Source organism: Saccoglossus kowalevskii, chromosome 6 (assembly GCF_978046115.1).
Source record: "Saccoglossus kowalevskii chromosome 6, keSacKowa6.1, whole genome shotgun sequence".
Classification (NCBI taxonomy): domain Eukaryota; kingdom Metazoa; phylum Hemichordata; class Enteropneusta; family Harrimaniidae; genus Saccoglossus; species Saccoglossus kowalevskii.
Genome location: NC_140646.1, coordinates 22,599,441 through 22,616,634, shown reverse-complemented (window position 1 = coordinate 22,616,634; position 17,194 = coordinate 22,599,441). Strand labels below are relative to the sequence as shown.

Genomic DNA, 17,194 nt, shown 5'->3' with positions numbered 1-17,194 from the left:
TATTCAGTACTTAGTGTGATTGGCTTTATGATTGAAGGTTACGCCCTAAAGTCTTTTTACTGCTTTGTAATTGGTTAGAGTTGTGAAAATGAATAAAGAGAGTTTGAGTTGGTCTTGGGGAGCACAGCACGATAGACGCAGTCAGAGTCGTGGTCCAGTCCTGGAGAGCCTTGAGGCAGTCCAGTCTTGGGCGAGTCTTGGTTCAGCCTTGTGAGAGTCTTGGGGACTTTTCCCCAGGGCGCTGTGTCTTATAGAGTGCTCCACAGATCGACTAAGACGAGAGTTGAAACGTATTTCGTTGTGTGTGTCTTATTTGACTGTAAAGTATAAGTGACTTCCCTGATCCCGTACCTCAAGGGGACGCAATAGAGAGACGAGACGGGTTTCCCCCCTGGCAAGTGTGGAGAACCCGAGAGTAGGAAAGAATTTTCTCCCTGATAATACCACGCTGAAGCGTTTGGTAATAAGTGTGGAGTTGTCAGTGTTTCTTTGAACTAAAAGTGATATTTTTTATTTTGTTTTGTCACCTTTCCAAATTAATTAAATAAACACAAACGAAAATTTCAGAAAGTTTCTTTCCCGATTTGTTTTCTCAGAAACCGCGTGATTTGAGATTCGTGTATCTCGGCCGAAGCCGGCCGCTCGTTGATAGGCCGCTATGTTAAATAACATCTTTGTCAACATCTCAGATAGATTTATATATGCATTTTATTTATTTAGTCAGATTTGAACTTTAAAAAATGACTAATTTATTAATATGTGACATGGTTTCGACTTTTTTCAAGTACATGCCTCAGTAGCCTGACAAGTTGGCGTAGGTGGCGCCCTTGGTGGGGATCGCAGCAGTCCAGGGCGCCACCTACGCCAACTTGTCAGACTAATGCCTTAGCAATTTAGAAGTTCTCTCGGATAATGGTTATTCTTTAACTTGCAAGACGTCTCTGCCTCTTTTATCTGTTAAAAACTCCTTATTACATAACATTATCTCTTAATTAATCATTGTACCACATTAGCTTCATCTAGTGAAGTCATTAATTTGACTCTTATCAGAAAACAGTTGGTACGCGGTAGGCGATTATCTATATCTGTTATACACTTGTATCTGCACATGCATTTTATCAATTATTGAATTTATTTCATTATTACATTATTATTTTTTTATAATATTATTTCATTATTTGAACGTTATCATATTTCAACATGTTACATGTTATTATTTTTACAGTGTTTACTGATTACGTTGTTCTGATTATGTTTACATTAATATTGTTCTAGCATTATGTTACGGTTTCGTTTATGACTGTAGCTTTTGTGTATGTCTGCAACGTGACATAATGACTCCCTAGTACTATGCGAATTATTCTATTACACATCCGGTTTCGAGAGATAATGCTATCAGTGCTTGAATATGTTCACTACTTCAAATTATAAATATATTTACTGCATCCACGAAATAACAATATCGTAAATTTGATTTTCACTGCAAACCATCGACATGAAAACAAATCTAAATACTAATACTAGTACCAGATTCCTCGGTGAGGTTAGCCTCTGATTTAAATTTCACTGACAATTGTGAATTGCATAGTTTGCAAACTGGAGAACAATCTGGGTGTGATAACGTCTGAAAATGATAGGTAGTTATTACACCTGGGCACTGTTACCGCCTGGAACTGTTTATATATGGTGACTAAACACACAGCCATGACAAAAATAAAACATTTTGCGTCCAAGAGAATTCGTCGGCGAGGGCGCATATGACTACGATGTCACATGATTCTCAGCTGGTCGACAAGCATTGCGAGCGAGTGTATAACCATACGAACTAAAGGCGGCTTTGTTTATCACGCCCCTTGTATGTACCAGTATTATTCTGAGGGCTGTGTTGTCTGGTCTTACGAAATGCAGTTTATATTGGTTCTCGTGGCGTTGTTGTCCACTGTATACGGAGACACACTGACGTTTACCGGTAGAAAATATGGTTGTTACGATGCCAAATACGACAAGGGAATCGTGGGGGTCAAGTAAGTTATTTTTTTTTATTTTTTTGGTAGCTGTAGTTTTGGGTTCATTTGGGTTTCATTTTCTCTGTGTTGTGCTATTTACATAGAAGCTCGTCAAGGTCGTGATAATTCTGAAGATTACCCCGGGAAGACCGCACTTCTAGCGATTTACCACAATTTGATTTCCCTTTCAGACCACTGTCTTATCTTCAGCACTGTGCTTGTGTTTGGGTAGGGTGGTGGGTTTGTTTCCAGTGATTTTTTCAAATATTGAAGTTTGTTTATTTATGATTTCAATGGTAATTTCCAATACTTTCAAATCTGCAGGGGCCTGATGTTCTATTCTTGTGTTTGATTGCTGACGTCAATACATGGACGTCTGTAGTAGGAAGGGACGACTATGTCCCGTCACAGGACTTTATTCTTGCTCAAAATGATAGAAACTATAGCATTGAAAGAGCTTGGTAATGTAATGAACTCGTATATCATTACATTTGACTATCCATGCTTCGAAACACTCCAAATCACTAATTTCTGGCTGATCAGCCTGCACTATACTGTTCCCAAGGAAGGAAACAAAACATCCACACATTTTTTGCTGCCGAAAATAATACCTCAAAATACAAAATATCTTATCCAACCCAATTATGAGTCCTGTTAAGACACTGGGCTATTGGAAAATGTCGACGGATTACATATAAATCAGATATTTTTTTCCAAATTTCCACTCATTTATAAAGAAATATGACTATATCTATTCATCGTGATACCAGACTTCCAGTTACGTCAATCTGCGTATGCGCGGGCGCCCTCAATCGGCAGGATTGCAAATGCTGTCGGCAAATTGACATGAACTGAGGTAATTGGTATCACGATGAATAGAAATGGCCATATTTCATCATTAAATATCTGATTTATATGTAATCCGTTAATACTTTTCAAAGGAGCAGTATTTTATCAGCATTCGTAACTGGGTTGGACAATATATTTTGTATGTTGAGATTTCATTTTCGACAGCAAATAAAATGTGTTCATGTATTGTTTCCTTCCTTGTCTCGTGCACGTTTAAACAAGCATTAGTAATTTGGGGGGGGGGGGTTCAAAGTTCTGATGATTACATTTTGTGGTATATGCTTGAATTACATTACCAAAAAGTTTCAATTCTATATTTTGTATTATACAACAACACTGTACTGGGACATACAAGTAGTAGTTTGCCCCATATACGTCAATGTATTGAATTCAGCAACCAACCGCACGAATAGATCGTCAGGCCCCTCAAATCATGTTTAGTTGTTCTTTCCTTAATATGTGTTGGAATCTGTTGATTTTTGTAATCACCATTCAAAAACTGTGAAGTTTTGGCTTAGATTTGATGTAAATGAAAAAGTTGAAAAGTTTGTTTCACAACTACCTTTTTGTTTTTGCCACGCATGCCGGCTCACTATGCTAGGCATAGTAATCAATAAGCTATATCACAGTCATCTAGCAGAATAAAAAATTATACAATGCCAAATCTATTTTTTTAAATGTTATTTCAAATTCAAAACAGACCAAAAATCATAATATTTCACACTAATCGAGAGGTATTTTCGGTATTTGTTGTATGAAACTAACTACACCAATAACAATTAACATTTGTATATTACACTGTATGTGGGCGGACTTGGAAGACCTATGTGTTGATGGTCCCAAAATAAAATATTCCATACTCGTAGCAAGGTTCTACTGTAATCTGTTTGTGTACATTGTACCGTCTTGAAAGAAAGAAGGACAGTTTTCATGAACTGTTTTGTTGTTAAGGCTTTCTAGTATCATATCATATCAACTCTGAGTTAGCCCCTCCCCCCTCCCCTCCCCTCCCCTCCTCTGTTTTAAATAGTGTGGTTGGTGGGGGTTAGGAATTTCAACTAAGCAGCTAACAATCTGTTTTGAAGACAGTTGATAGCAAGTCATTGGTATACCAGGAGTTTGAAATTTGATAACTGGAATGGTCTTACTTTGTCAGAAAATCAATAATATGAAATCAGTAATGGACATTTTGACAGAATGTTGATAATACTTCACATAAAAGTTATGTGATTAGATGTTGATCACAAACTCTAGATAGTGGGTGGCCACATTGAAATACTTGATTTGTTTATTTGACAGAACCTATCCCAGACCACATGAGATCCTAAACATTCAAGACTTGCCTAAGTCGTGGGATTGGCGCAACGTTAACGGCACTAATTATGCATCTACAACACGAAATCAACACATCCCGCAGTACTGCGGTTCATGTTGGGCGATGGGATCAACTAGTGCTATGGCAGGTGAAAAGTTCACTTTTTGATTTGTTAATACCTGGGTGATTGTAACCGTTAGGAATAAATACTCAGTTTAAAGCAGGAGAGTCATACCTGCACATGCACAGGAATTGAGTATCAAGCGACGATAACAACACGCGCTAAAAACGCAAAGGCTCATGGGTAGACGCTTGTTTGTAAACAGTGACGTGCTATGGCCATCTGACACATGCGCAGATGACGACTCCCCCGCTTTAAAACATTCTATCCATAGGAAAAATGTCCTTCAAGTATCTGTCTGTCACATCACTATATACATGGCTTGTACATATTACATTTCAAAAAACAAAACAAAAATGCTGTAATGACCATTAGACCGATGGCCATACATGTGACGAACAATTTCTGAACCAGGCTCCAATTTCCCATGCTAGCCAATACATTAAGTGCATTTATAGTCACATTGGGTTTTACATTGTCAAAACACAATTTTAGGTTCTTAGTTATCCCAATTTTAATTTAAGTTTTATTTTTTTTAGTTGTACATCTGAGATAAAATTTAAGACAAAATGCAATGTTTGCGATTCAGAAATCTGAAAGTTCAAAGTGATGAATACCAAGTTAAGTCAGATAAAAAAAAAAAACTATACTTTTTTTTCTAGATCGTATAAACATCAAACGTGGTGGTGCCTGGCCATCTGCATACCTCTCAGTACAGAACGTAATAGACTGTGGTAATGCTGGATCCTGTAACGGCGGTGGTGATCTTGGCGTCTGGCAATATGCTCATGAGAAAGGAATTCCTGACGAGACTTGTAACAATTACCAGGCCAAGAACCAGGGTAAGTGTAACTTCATAATAACATTGGCTGGATGGCTAGTAGGATTCCACACAGTATCCGATAACTATACCTTTTAATGTATTTTTTGTAATTCAATTAGAAATCATTTGACCCAAGTATGCTTTATGCTTGTAAGGGAATGCTGAAAATTAGAATGCATATCTGTATGCAAATCATGTGGTTAAATTATGCAAATTATTGGGCAAATAATGTTCAAATTGAGTCGCCATTTTGTACGAAAATCCTGTGGAGAAAATTGACTGTTTCCTTGCAAGATATATCACTGATTTATTCTATTCATTGATTCTGGAAAACTGATGCAACAAAAGTTTTTTGTTTTTTTCAAATCATGTCAAATTAAGTAGTAAGCATGATTGCCTTCACCGTTCTGTTCATGACTGTATGCTAACACTTTTTTTTTTCGTTACAGATTGTGACCTGTTCAACCAGTGCGGTTCCTGCCACGCATTTGGTCAATGTTATAATGTAACTGATTATAAGAAGTGGAAAGTTGGTGACTATGGGAGTGTGAATGGTCGTGAAAAAATGATGGCAGAGATCTATGCTAATGGACCAATCAGGTGAGATAATGTTCAGAATGTGTGAACCAATCAGGTGAGATAATTTTCAGAATGTATGGATCAATCAGATGAGATAATGCTCAGAATGTATGGATCAATCGGGTGAGATAATTTTCAGAATGTATGGATCAATCAGGTGAGATAATTTTCAGAATGTATGGATCAATCAGGTGAGATAATGTTCAGAATGTGTGAACCAATCAGGTGAGATAATGCTCAGAATGTATGAACCAATCAGGTGAGATAATTTTCAGAATGTATGGATCAATCAGGTGAGATAATGTTCAGAATGTGTGAACCAATCAGGTGAGATAATGCTCAGAATGTATGAACCAATCAGGGGAGATAATTTTCAGAATGTATGGATCAATCAGGTGAGATAATTTTTAGAATGTATGGATCAATCAGGTGAGATAATTTTCAGAATGTATGGACCAATCAGGTGAGATAATTTTCAGAATGTATGAACCAATCAGGTGAGATAATGCTCAGAATGTGTGAACCAATCAGAGGAGATAATGCTCAGAATGTATGGACCAATCAGGTGAGAAAATGCTCAGAATGTATGGACCAATCAGGTGAGATAATGCTCAGAATGTATGGATCAATCGGGTGAGATAATTTTCAGAATGTATGGATCAATCAGGTGAGATAATTTTCAGAATGTATGGATCAATCAGGTGAGATAATGTTCAGAATGTGTGAACCAATCAGGTGAGATAATGCTCAGAATGTATGAACCAATCAGGTGAGATAATTTTCAGAATGTGTGGATCAATCAGGTGAGATAATGTTCAGAATGTGTGAACCAATCAGGTGAGATAATGCTCAGAATGTATGAACCAATCAGGGGAGATAATTTTCAGAATGTATGGATCAATCAGGTGAGATAATTTTTAGAATGTATGGATCAATCAGGTGAGATAATTTTCAGAATGTATGGACCAATCAGGTGAGATAATTTTCAGAATGTATGGACCAATCAGGTGAGATAATGCTCAGAATGTGTGAACCAATCAGAGGAGATAATGCTCAGAATGTATGGACCAATCAGGTGAGATAATGCTCAGAATGTATGGACCAATCAGGTGAGATAATGCTCAGAATGTATGGACCAATCAGGTGAGATAATGCTCAGAATGTATGGACCAATCAGGTGAGATAATTTTCAGAATGTATGGATCAATCAGGTGAGATAATGCTCAGAATGTGTGAACCAATCAGGTGAGATAATGCTGAGAATGTATGAACCAATCAGGTGAGATAATGCTCAGAATGTATGGACCAATCAGGTGAGATAATGCTCAGAATGTATGGACCAATCAGGTGAGATAATGCTCAGAATGTATGAACCAATCAGGTAAGATAATTTTCAGAATGTATGGACCAATCAGGTGAGATAATTTTCAGAATGTATGAATCAATCAGGTGAGATAATTTTAAAAATGTATGGACCAATCAGGTGAGATAATGCTCAGAATGTATGGACCAATCCGGTGAGATAATTTTAAGAATGTATGGACCAATCAGGTGAGATAATGCTCAGAATGTATGGACCAATCAGGTGAGATAATTTTAAGAATGTATGGACCAATCAGGTGAGATAATGCTCAGAATGTATGGACCAATCAGGTGAGATAATGCTCAGAATGTATGAACCAATCAAGTGAGATAATTTTCAGAATGTATGGACAAATCAGGTGAGATAATTTTCAGAATGTATGAATCAATCAGGTGAGATAATTTTAAAAATGTATGGACCAATCAGGTGAGATAATGCTCAGAATGTATGGACCAATCCGGTGAGATAATTTTAAGAATGTATGGACCAATCAGGTGAGATAATGCTCAGAATGTATGGACCAATCAGGTGAGATAATGCTCAGAATGTATGAACCAATCAGGTAAGATAATTTTCAGAATGTATGGACCAATCAGGTGAGATAATTTTCAGAATGTATGAATCAATCAGGTGAGATAATTTTAAAAATGTATGGACCAATCAGGTGAGATAATGCTCAGAATGTATGGACCAATCCGGTGAGATAATTTTAAGAATGTATGGACCAATCAGGTGAGATAATGCTCAGAATGTATGGACCAATCAGGTGAGATAATTTTAAGAATGTATGGACCAATCAGGTGAGATAATGCTCAGAATGTATGGACCAATCAGGTGAGATAATGCTCAGAATGTATGAACCAATCAAGTGAGATAATTTTCAGAATGTATGGACAAATCAGGTGAGATAATTTTCAGAATGTATGAATCAATCAGGTGAGATAATTTTAAAAATGTATGGACCAATCAGGTGAGATAATGCTCAGAATGTATGGACCAATCCGGTGAGATAATTTTAAGAATGTATGGACCAATCAGGTGAGATAATGCTCAGAATGTATGGACCAATCAGGTGAGATAATGCTCAGAATGTATGAACCAATCAGGTAAGATAATTTTCAGAATGTATGGACCAATCAGGTGAGATAATTTTCAGAATGTATGAATCAATCAGGTGAGATAATTTTAAAAATGTATGGACCAATCAGGTGAGATAATGCTCAGAATGTATGGACCAATCCGATGAGATAATTTTAAGAATGTATGGACCAATCAGGTGAGATAATGCTCAGAATGTATGGACCAATCAGGTGAGATAATTTTAAGAATGTATGGACCAATCAGGTGAGATAATGCTCAGAATGTATGGACCAATCAGGTGAGATAATGCTCAGAATGTATGAACCAATCAAGTGAGATAATTTTCAGAATGTATGGACAAATCAGGTGAGATAATTTTCAGAATGTATGAATCAATCAGGTGAGATAATTTTAAAAATGTATGGACCAATCCGGTGAGATAATTTTAAGAATGTATGGACCAATCAGGTGAGATAATGCTCAGAATGTATGGACCAATCTGGTGAGATAATTTTAAGAATGTATGGACCAATCAGGTGAAATAATGCTCAGAATGTATGGACCAATCAGGTGAGATAATGCTCAGAATGTATGAACCAATCAAGTGAGATAATTTTAAGAATGTATGGACCAATCAGGTGAGATAATGCTCAGAATGTATGGACCAATCTGGTGAGATAATTTTAAGAATGTATGGACCAATCAGGTGAAATAATGCTCAGAATGTATGGACCAATCAGGTGAGATAATGCTCAGAATGTATGGACCAATCAGGTGAGATAATGCTCAGAATGTATGGACCAATCTGGTGAGATAATTTTAAGAATGTATGGACCAATCTGGTGAGATAATTTTAAGAATGTATGGACCAATCAGGTGAGATAATTTTCAGAATGTATGGACCAATCAGGTGAGATAATGCTCAGAATGTATGGACCAATCAGGTGAGATAATGCTCAGAATGTATGAACCAATCAAGTGAGATAATTTTCAGAATGTATGGACCAATCAGGTGAGATAATGCTCAGAATTTATGAACCAATCAAGTGAGATAATTTTTAGAGTGTATGGACCAATCAGGTGAGATAATGCTCAGAATGTATGAACCAATCCAGTGAGATAATTTTCAGAATGTATGGACCAATCAGGTGAGATAATGCTCAGAATGTATGAACCAATCAAGTGAGATAATTTTCAGAATGTATGGACCAATCAGGTGAGATAATGCACAGAATGTATGAACTAATCAAGTGAGATAATTTTCAGAATGTATGGATCAATCAGGTGAGATAATGCTCAGAATGTATAAACCAATCAGGTGAGATAATGCTCAGAATGTATGGACCAATCAGGTGAGATAATGCTCAGAATGTATGAACCAATCAGGTGAGATAATTTTGTAGAATGTATGGACCAATCAGGTGAGATAATGCGCAGAATGTATGAACCAATCAGGTGAGATAATGCTCAGAATTTATGAACCAATCAGGTGAGATAATGCTCAGAATGTATGAACCAATCAGGTGAGATAATTTTCTGAATGTATGAACCAATCAGGTGAGATAATTTTCAGAATGTATGGACCAATCAGATGAGATAATGCTCAGAATGTATGGACCAATCAGGTGAGATAATGCTCAGAATGTATGGACCAATCGGGTGAGATAATGCTCAGAATGTATGGACCAATCCGGTGAGATAATTTTGTAGAATGTATGGACCAATCAGGTGAGATAATGCTCAGAATGTATGGACCAATCAGGTGAGATAATTTTAAGAATGTATGGACCAATCAGGTGAGATAATGCTCAGAATGTATGAACCAATCAAGTGAGATAATTTTCAGAATGTATGGACCGATCAGGTGAGATAATGCTCAGAATGTATGAACCAATCAAGTGAGATAATTTTCAGAATGTATGGACCTATCAGGTGAGATAATGCTCAGAATGTATGAACCAATCAAGTGAGATAATTTTCAGAATGTATGGACCAATCAGGTGAGATAATGCTCAGAATTTATGAACCAATCAAGTGAGATAATTTTCAGAGTGTATGGACCAATCAGGTGAGATAATGCTCAGAATGTATGAACCAATCCAGTGAGATAATTTTCAGAATGTATGGACCAATCAGGTGAGATAATGCTCAGAATGTATGAACTAATCAAGTGAGATAATTTTCAGAATGTATGGATCAATCAGGTGAGATAATGCTCAGAATGTATAAACCAATCAGGTGAGATAATGCTCAGAATGTATGGACCAATCAGGTGAGATAATGCTCAGAATGTATGAACCAATCAGGTGAGATAATTTTGTAGAATGTATGGACCAATCAGGTGAGATAATGCTCAGAATGTATGGACCAATCAGGTGAGATAATGCTCAGAATGTATGAACCAATCAGGTGAGATAATTTTGTAGAATGTATGGACCAATCAGGTGAGATAATGCGCAGAATGTATGAACCAATCAGGTGAGATAATGCTCAGAATGTATGAACCAATCAGGTGAGATAATGCTCAGAATGTATGAACCAATCAAGTGAGATAATTTTCAGAATGTATGGACCGATCAGGTGAGATAATGCTCAGAATGTATGAACCAATCAAGTGAGATAATTTTCAGAATGTATGGACCTATCAGGTGAGATAATGCTCAGAATGTATGAACCAATCAAGTGAGATAATTTTCAGAATGTATGGACCAATCAGGTGAGATAATGCTCAGAATTTATGAACCAATCAAGTGAGATAATTTTCAGAGTGTATGGACCAATCAGGTGAGATAATGCTCTGAATGTATGAACCAATCCAGTGAGATAATTTTCAGAATGTATGGACCAATCAGGTGAGATAATGCTCAGAATGTATGAACCAATCAAGTGAGATAATTTTCAGAATATATGGACCAATCAGGTGAGATAATGCTCAGAATGTATGAACTAATCAAGTGAGATAATTTTCAGAATGTATGGATCAATCAGGTGAGATAATGCTCAGAATGTATAAACCAATCAGGTGAGATAATGCTCAGAATGTATGGACCAATCAGGTGAGATAATGCTCAGAATGTATGAACCAATCTGGTGAGATAATTTTGTAGAATGTCTCAGAATGTATGAACCAATCAGGTGAGATAATGCTCAGAATGTATGAACCAATCAGATGAGATAATGCTCAGAATGTATGGACCAATCAGGTGAGATAATGCTAAGAATGTATGGACCAATCAGGTGAGATAATTTTCAGAATGTATGAACCAATCAGATGAGAAAATGCTCAGAATGTATGGACCAATCAGGTGAGATAATGCTCAGAATGTATGGATTAATCAGGTGAGATAATGCTCAGAATGTATGAACCAATCAGGTGAGATAATTTTCAGAATGTATGAACCAATCAGGTGAGATAATTTTGTAGAATGTATGGACCAATCAGGTGAGATAATGCGCAGAATGTATGAACCAATCAGGTGAGATAATGCTCAGAATGTATGAACCAATCAGGTGAGATAATGCTCAGAATGTATGAACCAATCAGGTGAGATAATTTTCTGAATGTATGAACCAATCAGGTGAGATAATTTTCAGAATGTATGAACCAATCAGATGAGATAATGCTCAGAATGTATGGACCAATCAGGTGAGATAATGCTAAGAATGTATGGACCAATCAGGTGAGATAATTTTCAGAATGTATGAACCAATCAGATGAGATAATGCTCAGAATGTATGGACCAATCAGGTGAGATAATGCTCAAAATGTATGGATCAATCAGGTGAGATAATGCTCAGAATGTATGGATTAATCAGGTGAGATAATGCTCAGAATGTATGAACCAATCAGGTGAGATAATTTTCAGAATGTATGAACCAATCAAGTTATTTAACCAATCAATCAGATGAGACAAAATTTTTGTTGAATATATGCTTATTATGAGCTATTTCTCCAAAAATCACTTCAAACTGATACCGGTATATGAAACCCACACCTCAGTACAATATAGTGCTAACTTTATTAACACATTCCTCAAGTTTCTGGTCATACAGCAAATACTGATTGTACCCTCATTATTAAGCTACACATCTCAGTAGTTGTGTCTATATCATAACTATTAACATCTTTTGACTGTCTCAATGTGTATTTTTGTTTAGTTGTGGTATTGATGCTACAAAAGCCTTGGAGGCGTATACTGGCGGTGTTTATACAGAATATCACATGGCCGCGGGGGTGAGTACACTCTGTCACTTATTCATCCTGGTCTGACAGTGAAATAGTGAATGATTTGATTAGACAGTGTCTTGTCTATTGACCAGATGTATCAATTTGGCTTGTGGGAGATATTTTCTCTCCCAAAACCAATCAAGACTTGTATCATTTCCCTTACCATCCAACCATTTAATTATTGAGATTTCTCATGGATGGATTCACTGATGGATTGAACCGATCTCATTTCATCATTAAGATTTCTCATAGATGGATTCACTGACGGATTGAACCGATCTCATTTCATCATTAAGATTTCTCATGGATGGATTCACTGACGGATTGAACCGATCTCATTTCATCATTAAGATTTCTCATAGATGGATTCACTGACGGATTGAACCGATCTCATTCCATCATTGAAATTTCTCATGGATGGGTTCACTGATGGATTGAACTGATCTCATTTCATCATTGAGATTTCTCATGGATGGATTCACTGATGGATTTGACCTGATCTCATTTCATCATTAAGATTTCTCATGGATGGATTCACTGATGGATTTGACCTGATCTCATTTCATCATTAAGATTTCTCATGGATGGATTCACTGATGGATTGAACCGATCTCATTTCATCATTAAGATTTCTCATGGATGGATTCACTGATGGATTGAACCGATCTCATTTCATCATTAAGATTTCTCATTGATGGATTCACTGATGGATTGAACCGATCTCATTTCATCATTAAGATTTCTCATGGATTGATTCACTGATGGATTGAACCGATCTCATTTCATCATTAAGATTTCTCATGGATGGATTCACTGATGGATTGAACCGATCTCATTTCATCATTGAGATTTCTCATGGATGGATTCACTGATGGATTTGACCTGATCTCATTTCATCATTAAGATTTCTCATGGATGGATTCACTGATGGATTGAACCGATCTCATTTCATCATTAAGATTTCTCATGGATTGATTCACTGATGGATTGAACCGATCTCATTTCATCATTAAGATTTCTCATGGATGGATTCACTGATGGATTGAACCGATCTCATTTCATCATTGAGATTTCTCATGGATGGATTCACTGATGGATTTGATCTGATCTCATTTCATCATTAAGATTTCTCATGGATTGATTCACTGATGGATTGAACCAATCTCATTTCATCATTAAGATTTCTCATGGATGGATTCACTGATGGATTGAACCGATCTCATTTCATCATTGAGATTTCTCATGGATGGATTCACTGATGGATTTGACCTGATCTCATTTCATCATTAAGATTTCTCATGGATGGATTCACTGATGGATTGAACCAATCTCATTTCATCATTAAGATTTCTCATGGATTGATTCACTGATGGATTGAACCGATCTCATTTCATCATTAAGATTTCTCATGGATTGATTCACTGATGGACTGAACCGATCTCATTTCATCATTAAGATTTCTCATGGATGGATTCACTGATGGATTGAACCGATCTCATTTCATCATTGAGATTTCTCATGGATGGATTCACTGACGGATTGAACCGATCTCATTCCATCATTGAGATTTCTCATGGATGGATTCACTGATGGATTGAACCGATCTCATTCCATCATTGAGATTTCTCATGGATGGATTCACTGATGGATTGAACCGATCTCATTCCATCATTGAGATTTCTCATGAATGGATTCACTGATGGATTGAATCGATCTCATTTCATCATTGAGATTTCTCATGGATGGATTCACTGATGGATTGAATCGATCTCATTCCATTATTGAGATTTCTCATGGATGGATTCACTGATGGATTGAACCGATCTCATTTCATCATTGAGATTTCTCATGGATGGATTCACTGATGGATTCAACCGATCTCATTTCATCATTGAGATTTCTCATGGATAGATTCACTGATGGATTGAACCGATCTCATTTCATCATTGAGATTTCTCATGGATGGATTCACTGATGGATTGAACCGATCTCATTTCATCATTGAGGTTTCTCATGGATGGATGTATTCACTGATGGATTTGAACCGATCTCATTTCATCATTTCTTGCTCTTCATTGTTTGACAGTGCCACGAACTTTCATCCAGAGGTTGGATCACTCCTAATGGCCAGTCAACAGTTGTGACATTCTGATACCGACATCCTGATTACCAAAATTTAGCTTCCCTCTCTCATCAAGTTGCCCCTCACCAAATAACTCCGATGATCTGACATCTTGCTTTTAGTGTGCTCACTCGGTATACAATGCAGTCTTCCATTTTCCAGGCACATTGAGTCAGACCATACATGCAAATAAATGTAACAACATCATTTCTAAGATTGAAATTAGTCATTTTTTTTTTCGTAACCAACAGATCAACCACATTATATCAGTCGCTGGCTGGGGTGTTGATGCCAATAACACAGAGTACTGGATTGTGAGAAACTCATGGGGAGAACCGTGGGTATGTTATTGAATTTCAAGTGATTTTATTTGATAAATATTGGAATTATTCAATGGACATGCCATTCAAATATGGGTAATAGAAACTAGTTTTTGTTGCACTCTCTAAAAATATTGAAAATTGAATGTATTTTTGATTCCAGGAGGGTACTCTTGTTTGATTCTGAGCAAGTATTTGTGAATGAAAATGATATATCCAACATGTTTTCCAATGTATTCTATATTTAGCACCACTGTTGTCCATCCATTGTTCGTCAACAATTACATTTTTGACTTTTTGAAAACTAGGAGCACAAAGAGTCAATTGCTTTGATACTTGGTGTGTCAGATTTGTTCATTTTGTGACGATATTTTCTATTTTTGGCATTTTTCGTAAAAAATGCTATTTTAGTTTTTTAAAAACTACATGTACTAGCTAAATCGCTTTGATACTTGGTATGTCAGATTTGTTCATTTGTGATGATGTCTTCAATTCTGTATTTTTGGAATTTTTGGTTAAAAAAAAGCTATTTTCGACTTGAAAACTACCAGGTCAATTGCTTTGATACTTGGTATGTGGGTACATTGGGTGGATCTCTGTCTGATTTATTCATTTTGTGCCTATATCATTTATTCTCTATTTTTGGCAAATATTTTTGTAATTTTTGAATCCTTCTTGTACACTGCCAGTTATTTTTGTGAACAATTTATTTATGCTCGACTTGGCTACCACAGTGTTCTTGTAGGACAACAGAGCTATTTTGACAGTCAGGTCGCTTGTTCTATTTATCCTATTACATTTCTAGCGTATCCCATATTTTTGATTGTGTCATGTTCTCTAATGTGTCTAATGTATTTTATGTTCAAATTTATTTTGATTATTTTGTCTACAGGGTGAACAAGGTTGGCTTCGTATTGTGACTAGTAAATACAAAGATGGCCAAGGTGATGAGTACAACCTTGGCATTGAAAAACAGTGTGCCTATGGAGACCCTATTGTGCAGTAGGTCTGGTCACTATGTCTGCAACTCGAAGATATTTTTACCACTGTATTCAAGCGAACGACATAAATGGCGCCCTCTAGTGGTGGAAAATATACTCTCTGTGATTTCTTGCCAGTGGGGGCGCTTCTTAAATTTTATGACATAGTCACTGGGCATGATTGAGTTTGATACACTAGTGCCTTTCTGAGTTTAATTGCAATATTTGCCTATTAAGTTACGCCATTTTTTCTGAAACCAATTTTAAAATTAAAAGGGAGAGATGCTTTTTACATTCATAAATTCATTTAATTTACATAATATATATATAATTGGTGAAATCATGCTAGGTCTCATGACATTTACTTGTGTTACTATCATTCTGACAAAACGCATTTCTCCAGCTTTCTAGGTGTTCTAGGTTTACCTACATGGACCTGATTGTGTAGAAATTCAGTTGTTTTGGTCGGGGTAGGGGTGTACCTTTACAATTTATCTGTTACATGTGTTTCATCATGTGTATTTATTTATAACAAATAATAACAAATAAGCCATTTGTAGGATATTGTCTGATTATGCCAAACTGTGCTATCCTAAAATGTTACAGGGGTTCTTTGGAGCAAAGTTGAACATTTTTGCTATTACTTGTGTGACTTTGCCCACAAATTACAGATTATTTTTTCTGATAGAACAGTTTGGACAAATGTGACACTATCCTTAAAAGGAACTATTGACCAACCTATCCATGGGGTTTAAAGGTTTATTGCCAGGCACACATGTTTGAATTTAAAAAATTTATAAATTCTTGCCAATGTCATTAATTTTTTGCTCAAAAACTTGATAATTATAATTGTCTGTTATGTCTGAATGAATAATGTGTGTATTTGTAAATCCAATAGTTCAAAGAGAATATAATGTTACCGCTTTTTGTCGGAATTGATTAATTAATTTATTGAGTTTTATTCTCAAAAATATCTTGACAAAAAATATTGTTATCGAAATGTTGGATTCAATTAACGTATATGTCGATTTGTGAAATATATGCAATAAAAATAATATTTATTCAGCGTATTTGAGTTTTACCTTGAAATATTAATAATGCTTCGTATTAACACAACACTTGATAGATAATTGTTGATCAAACATTACTTATCCGGTATTAGCGCAACTGATTCAGAAGTGTGCACTTCGTGAGTGGCTACACAACAGTGTCTGATTTTCATCATTTTCAAGTATGATGTTCCATTAAAACATTGCGTGTTTCTTTGGAGTTTATGCATATGGTCGTTTAGCATAATGGTTACATCACATTTTTTTTTTAACTGGATATACATAGTCATCAATTTTCTCTTATTTCCCTCTAAGAAGCTATCGGTAAACAACCACTAAAATAGCTTACTGTACGAATT

The 17,194-nt window shown here is 36.1% G+C and overlaps 1 protein-coding gene across 1 annotated transcript; it reads left to right on the top strand.

The window, feature by feature from the left end:
- Positions 1-1,783: 1,783 nt before the first annotated feature.
- Positions 1,784-16,856, top strand: LOC102804623 (cathepsin Z-like). Its single transcript, XM_085500805.1, has 7 exons — positions 1,784-2,024; positions 4,155-4,318; positions 4,954-5,133; positions 5,564-5,714; positions 12,295-12,370; positions 14,738-14,827; positions 15,699-16,856. Exons 1-7 carry the CDS (start codon positions 1,858-1,860, stop codon positions 15,810-15,812), a joined length of 942 nt encoding a protein of 313 aa, XP_085356931.1. The 5' UTR covers positions 1,784-1,857; the 3' UTR covers positions 15,813-16,856.
- Positions 16,857-17,194: the final 338 nt, after the last annotated feature.

Bases quoted from the DNA above. Each gene is read 5' to 3' on its own strand.
- LOC102804623 (XM_085500805.1), top strand. From the start codon at position 1,858: ATGTACCAGTATTATTCTGAGGGCTGTGTTGTCTGGTCTTACGAAATG. The intron at 5,134-5,563 runs GTAAGTGTAACT...TTTTCGTTACAG, and splicing joins TTACCAGGCCAAGAACCAGG to ATTGTGACCTGTTCAACCAG. The intron at 5,715-12,294 runs GTGAGATAATGT...ATTTTTGTTTAG, and splicing joins TATGCTAATGGACCAATCAG to TTGTGGTATTGATGCTACAA.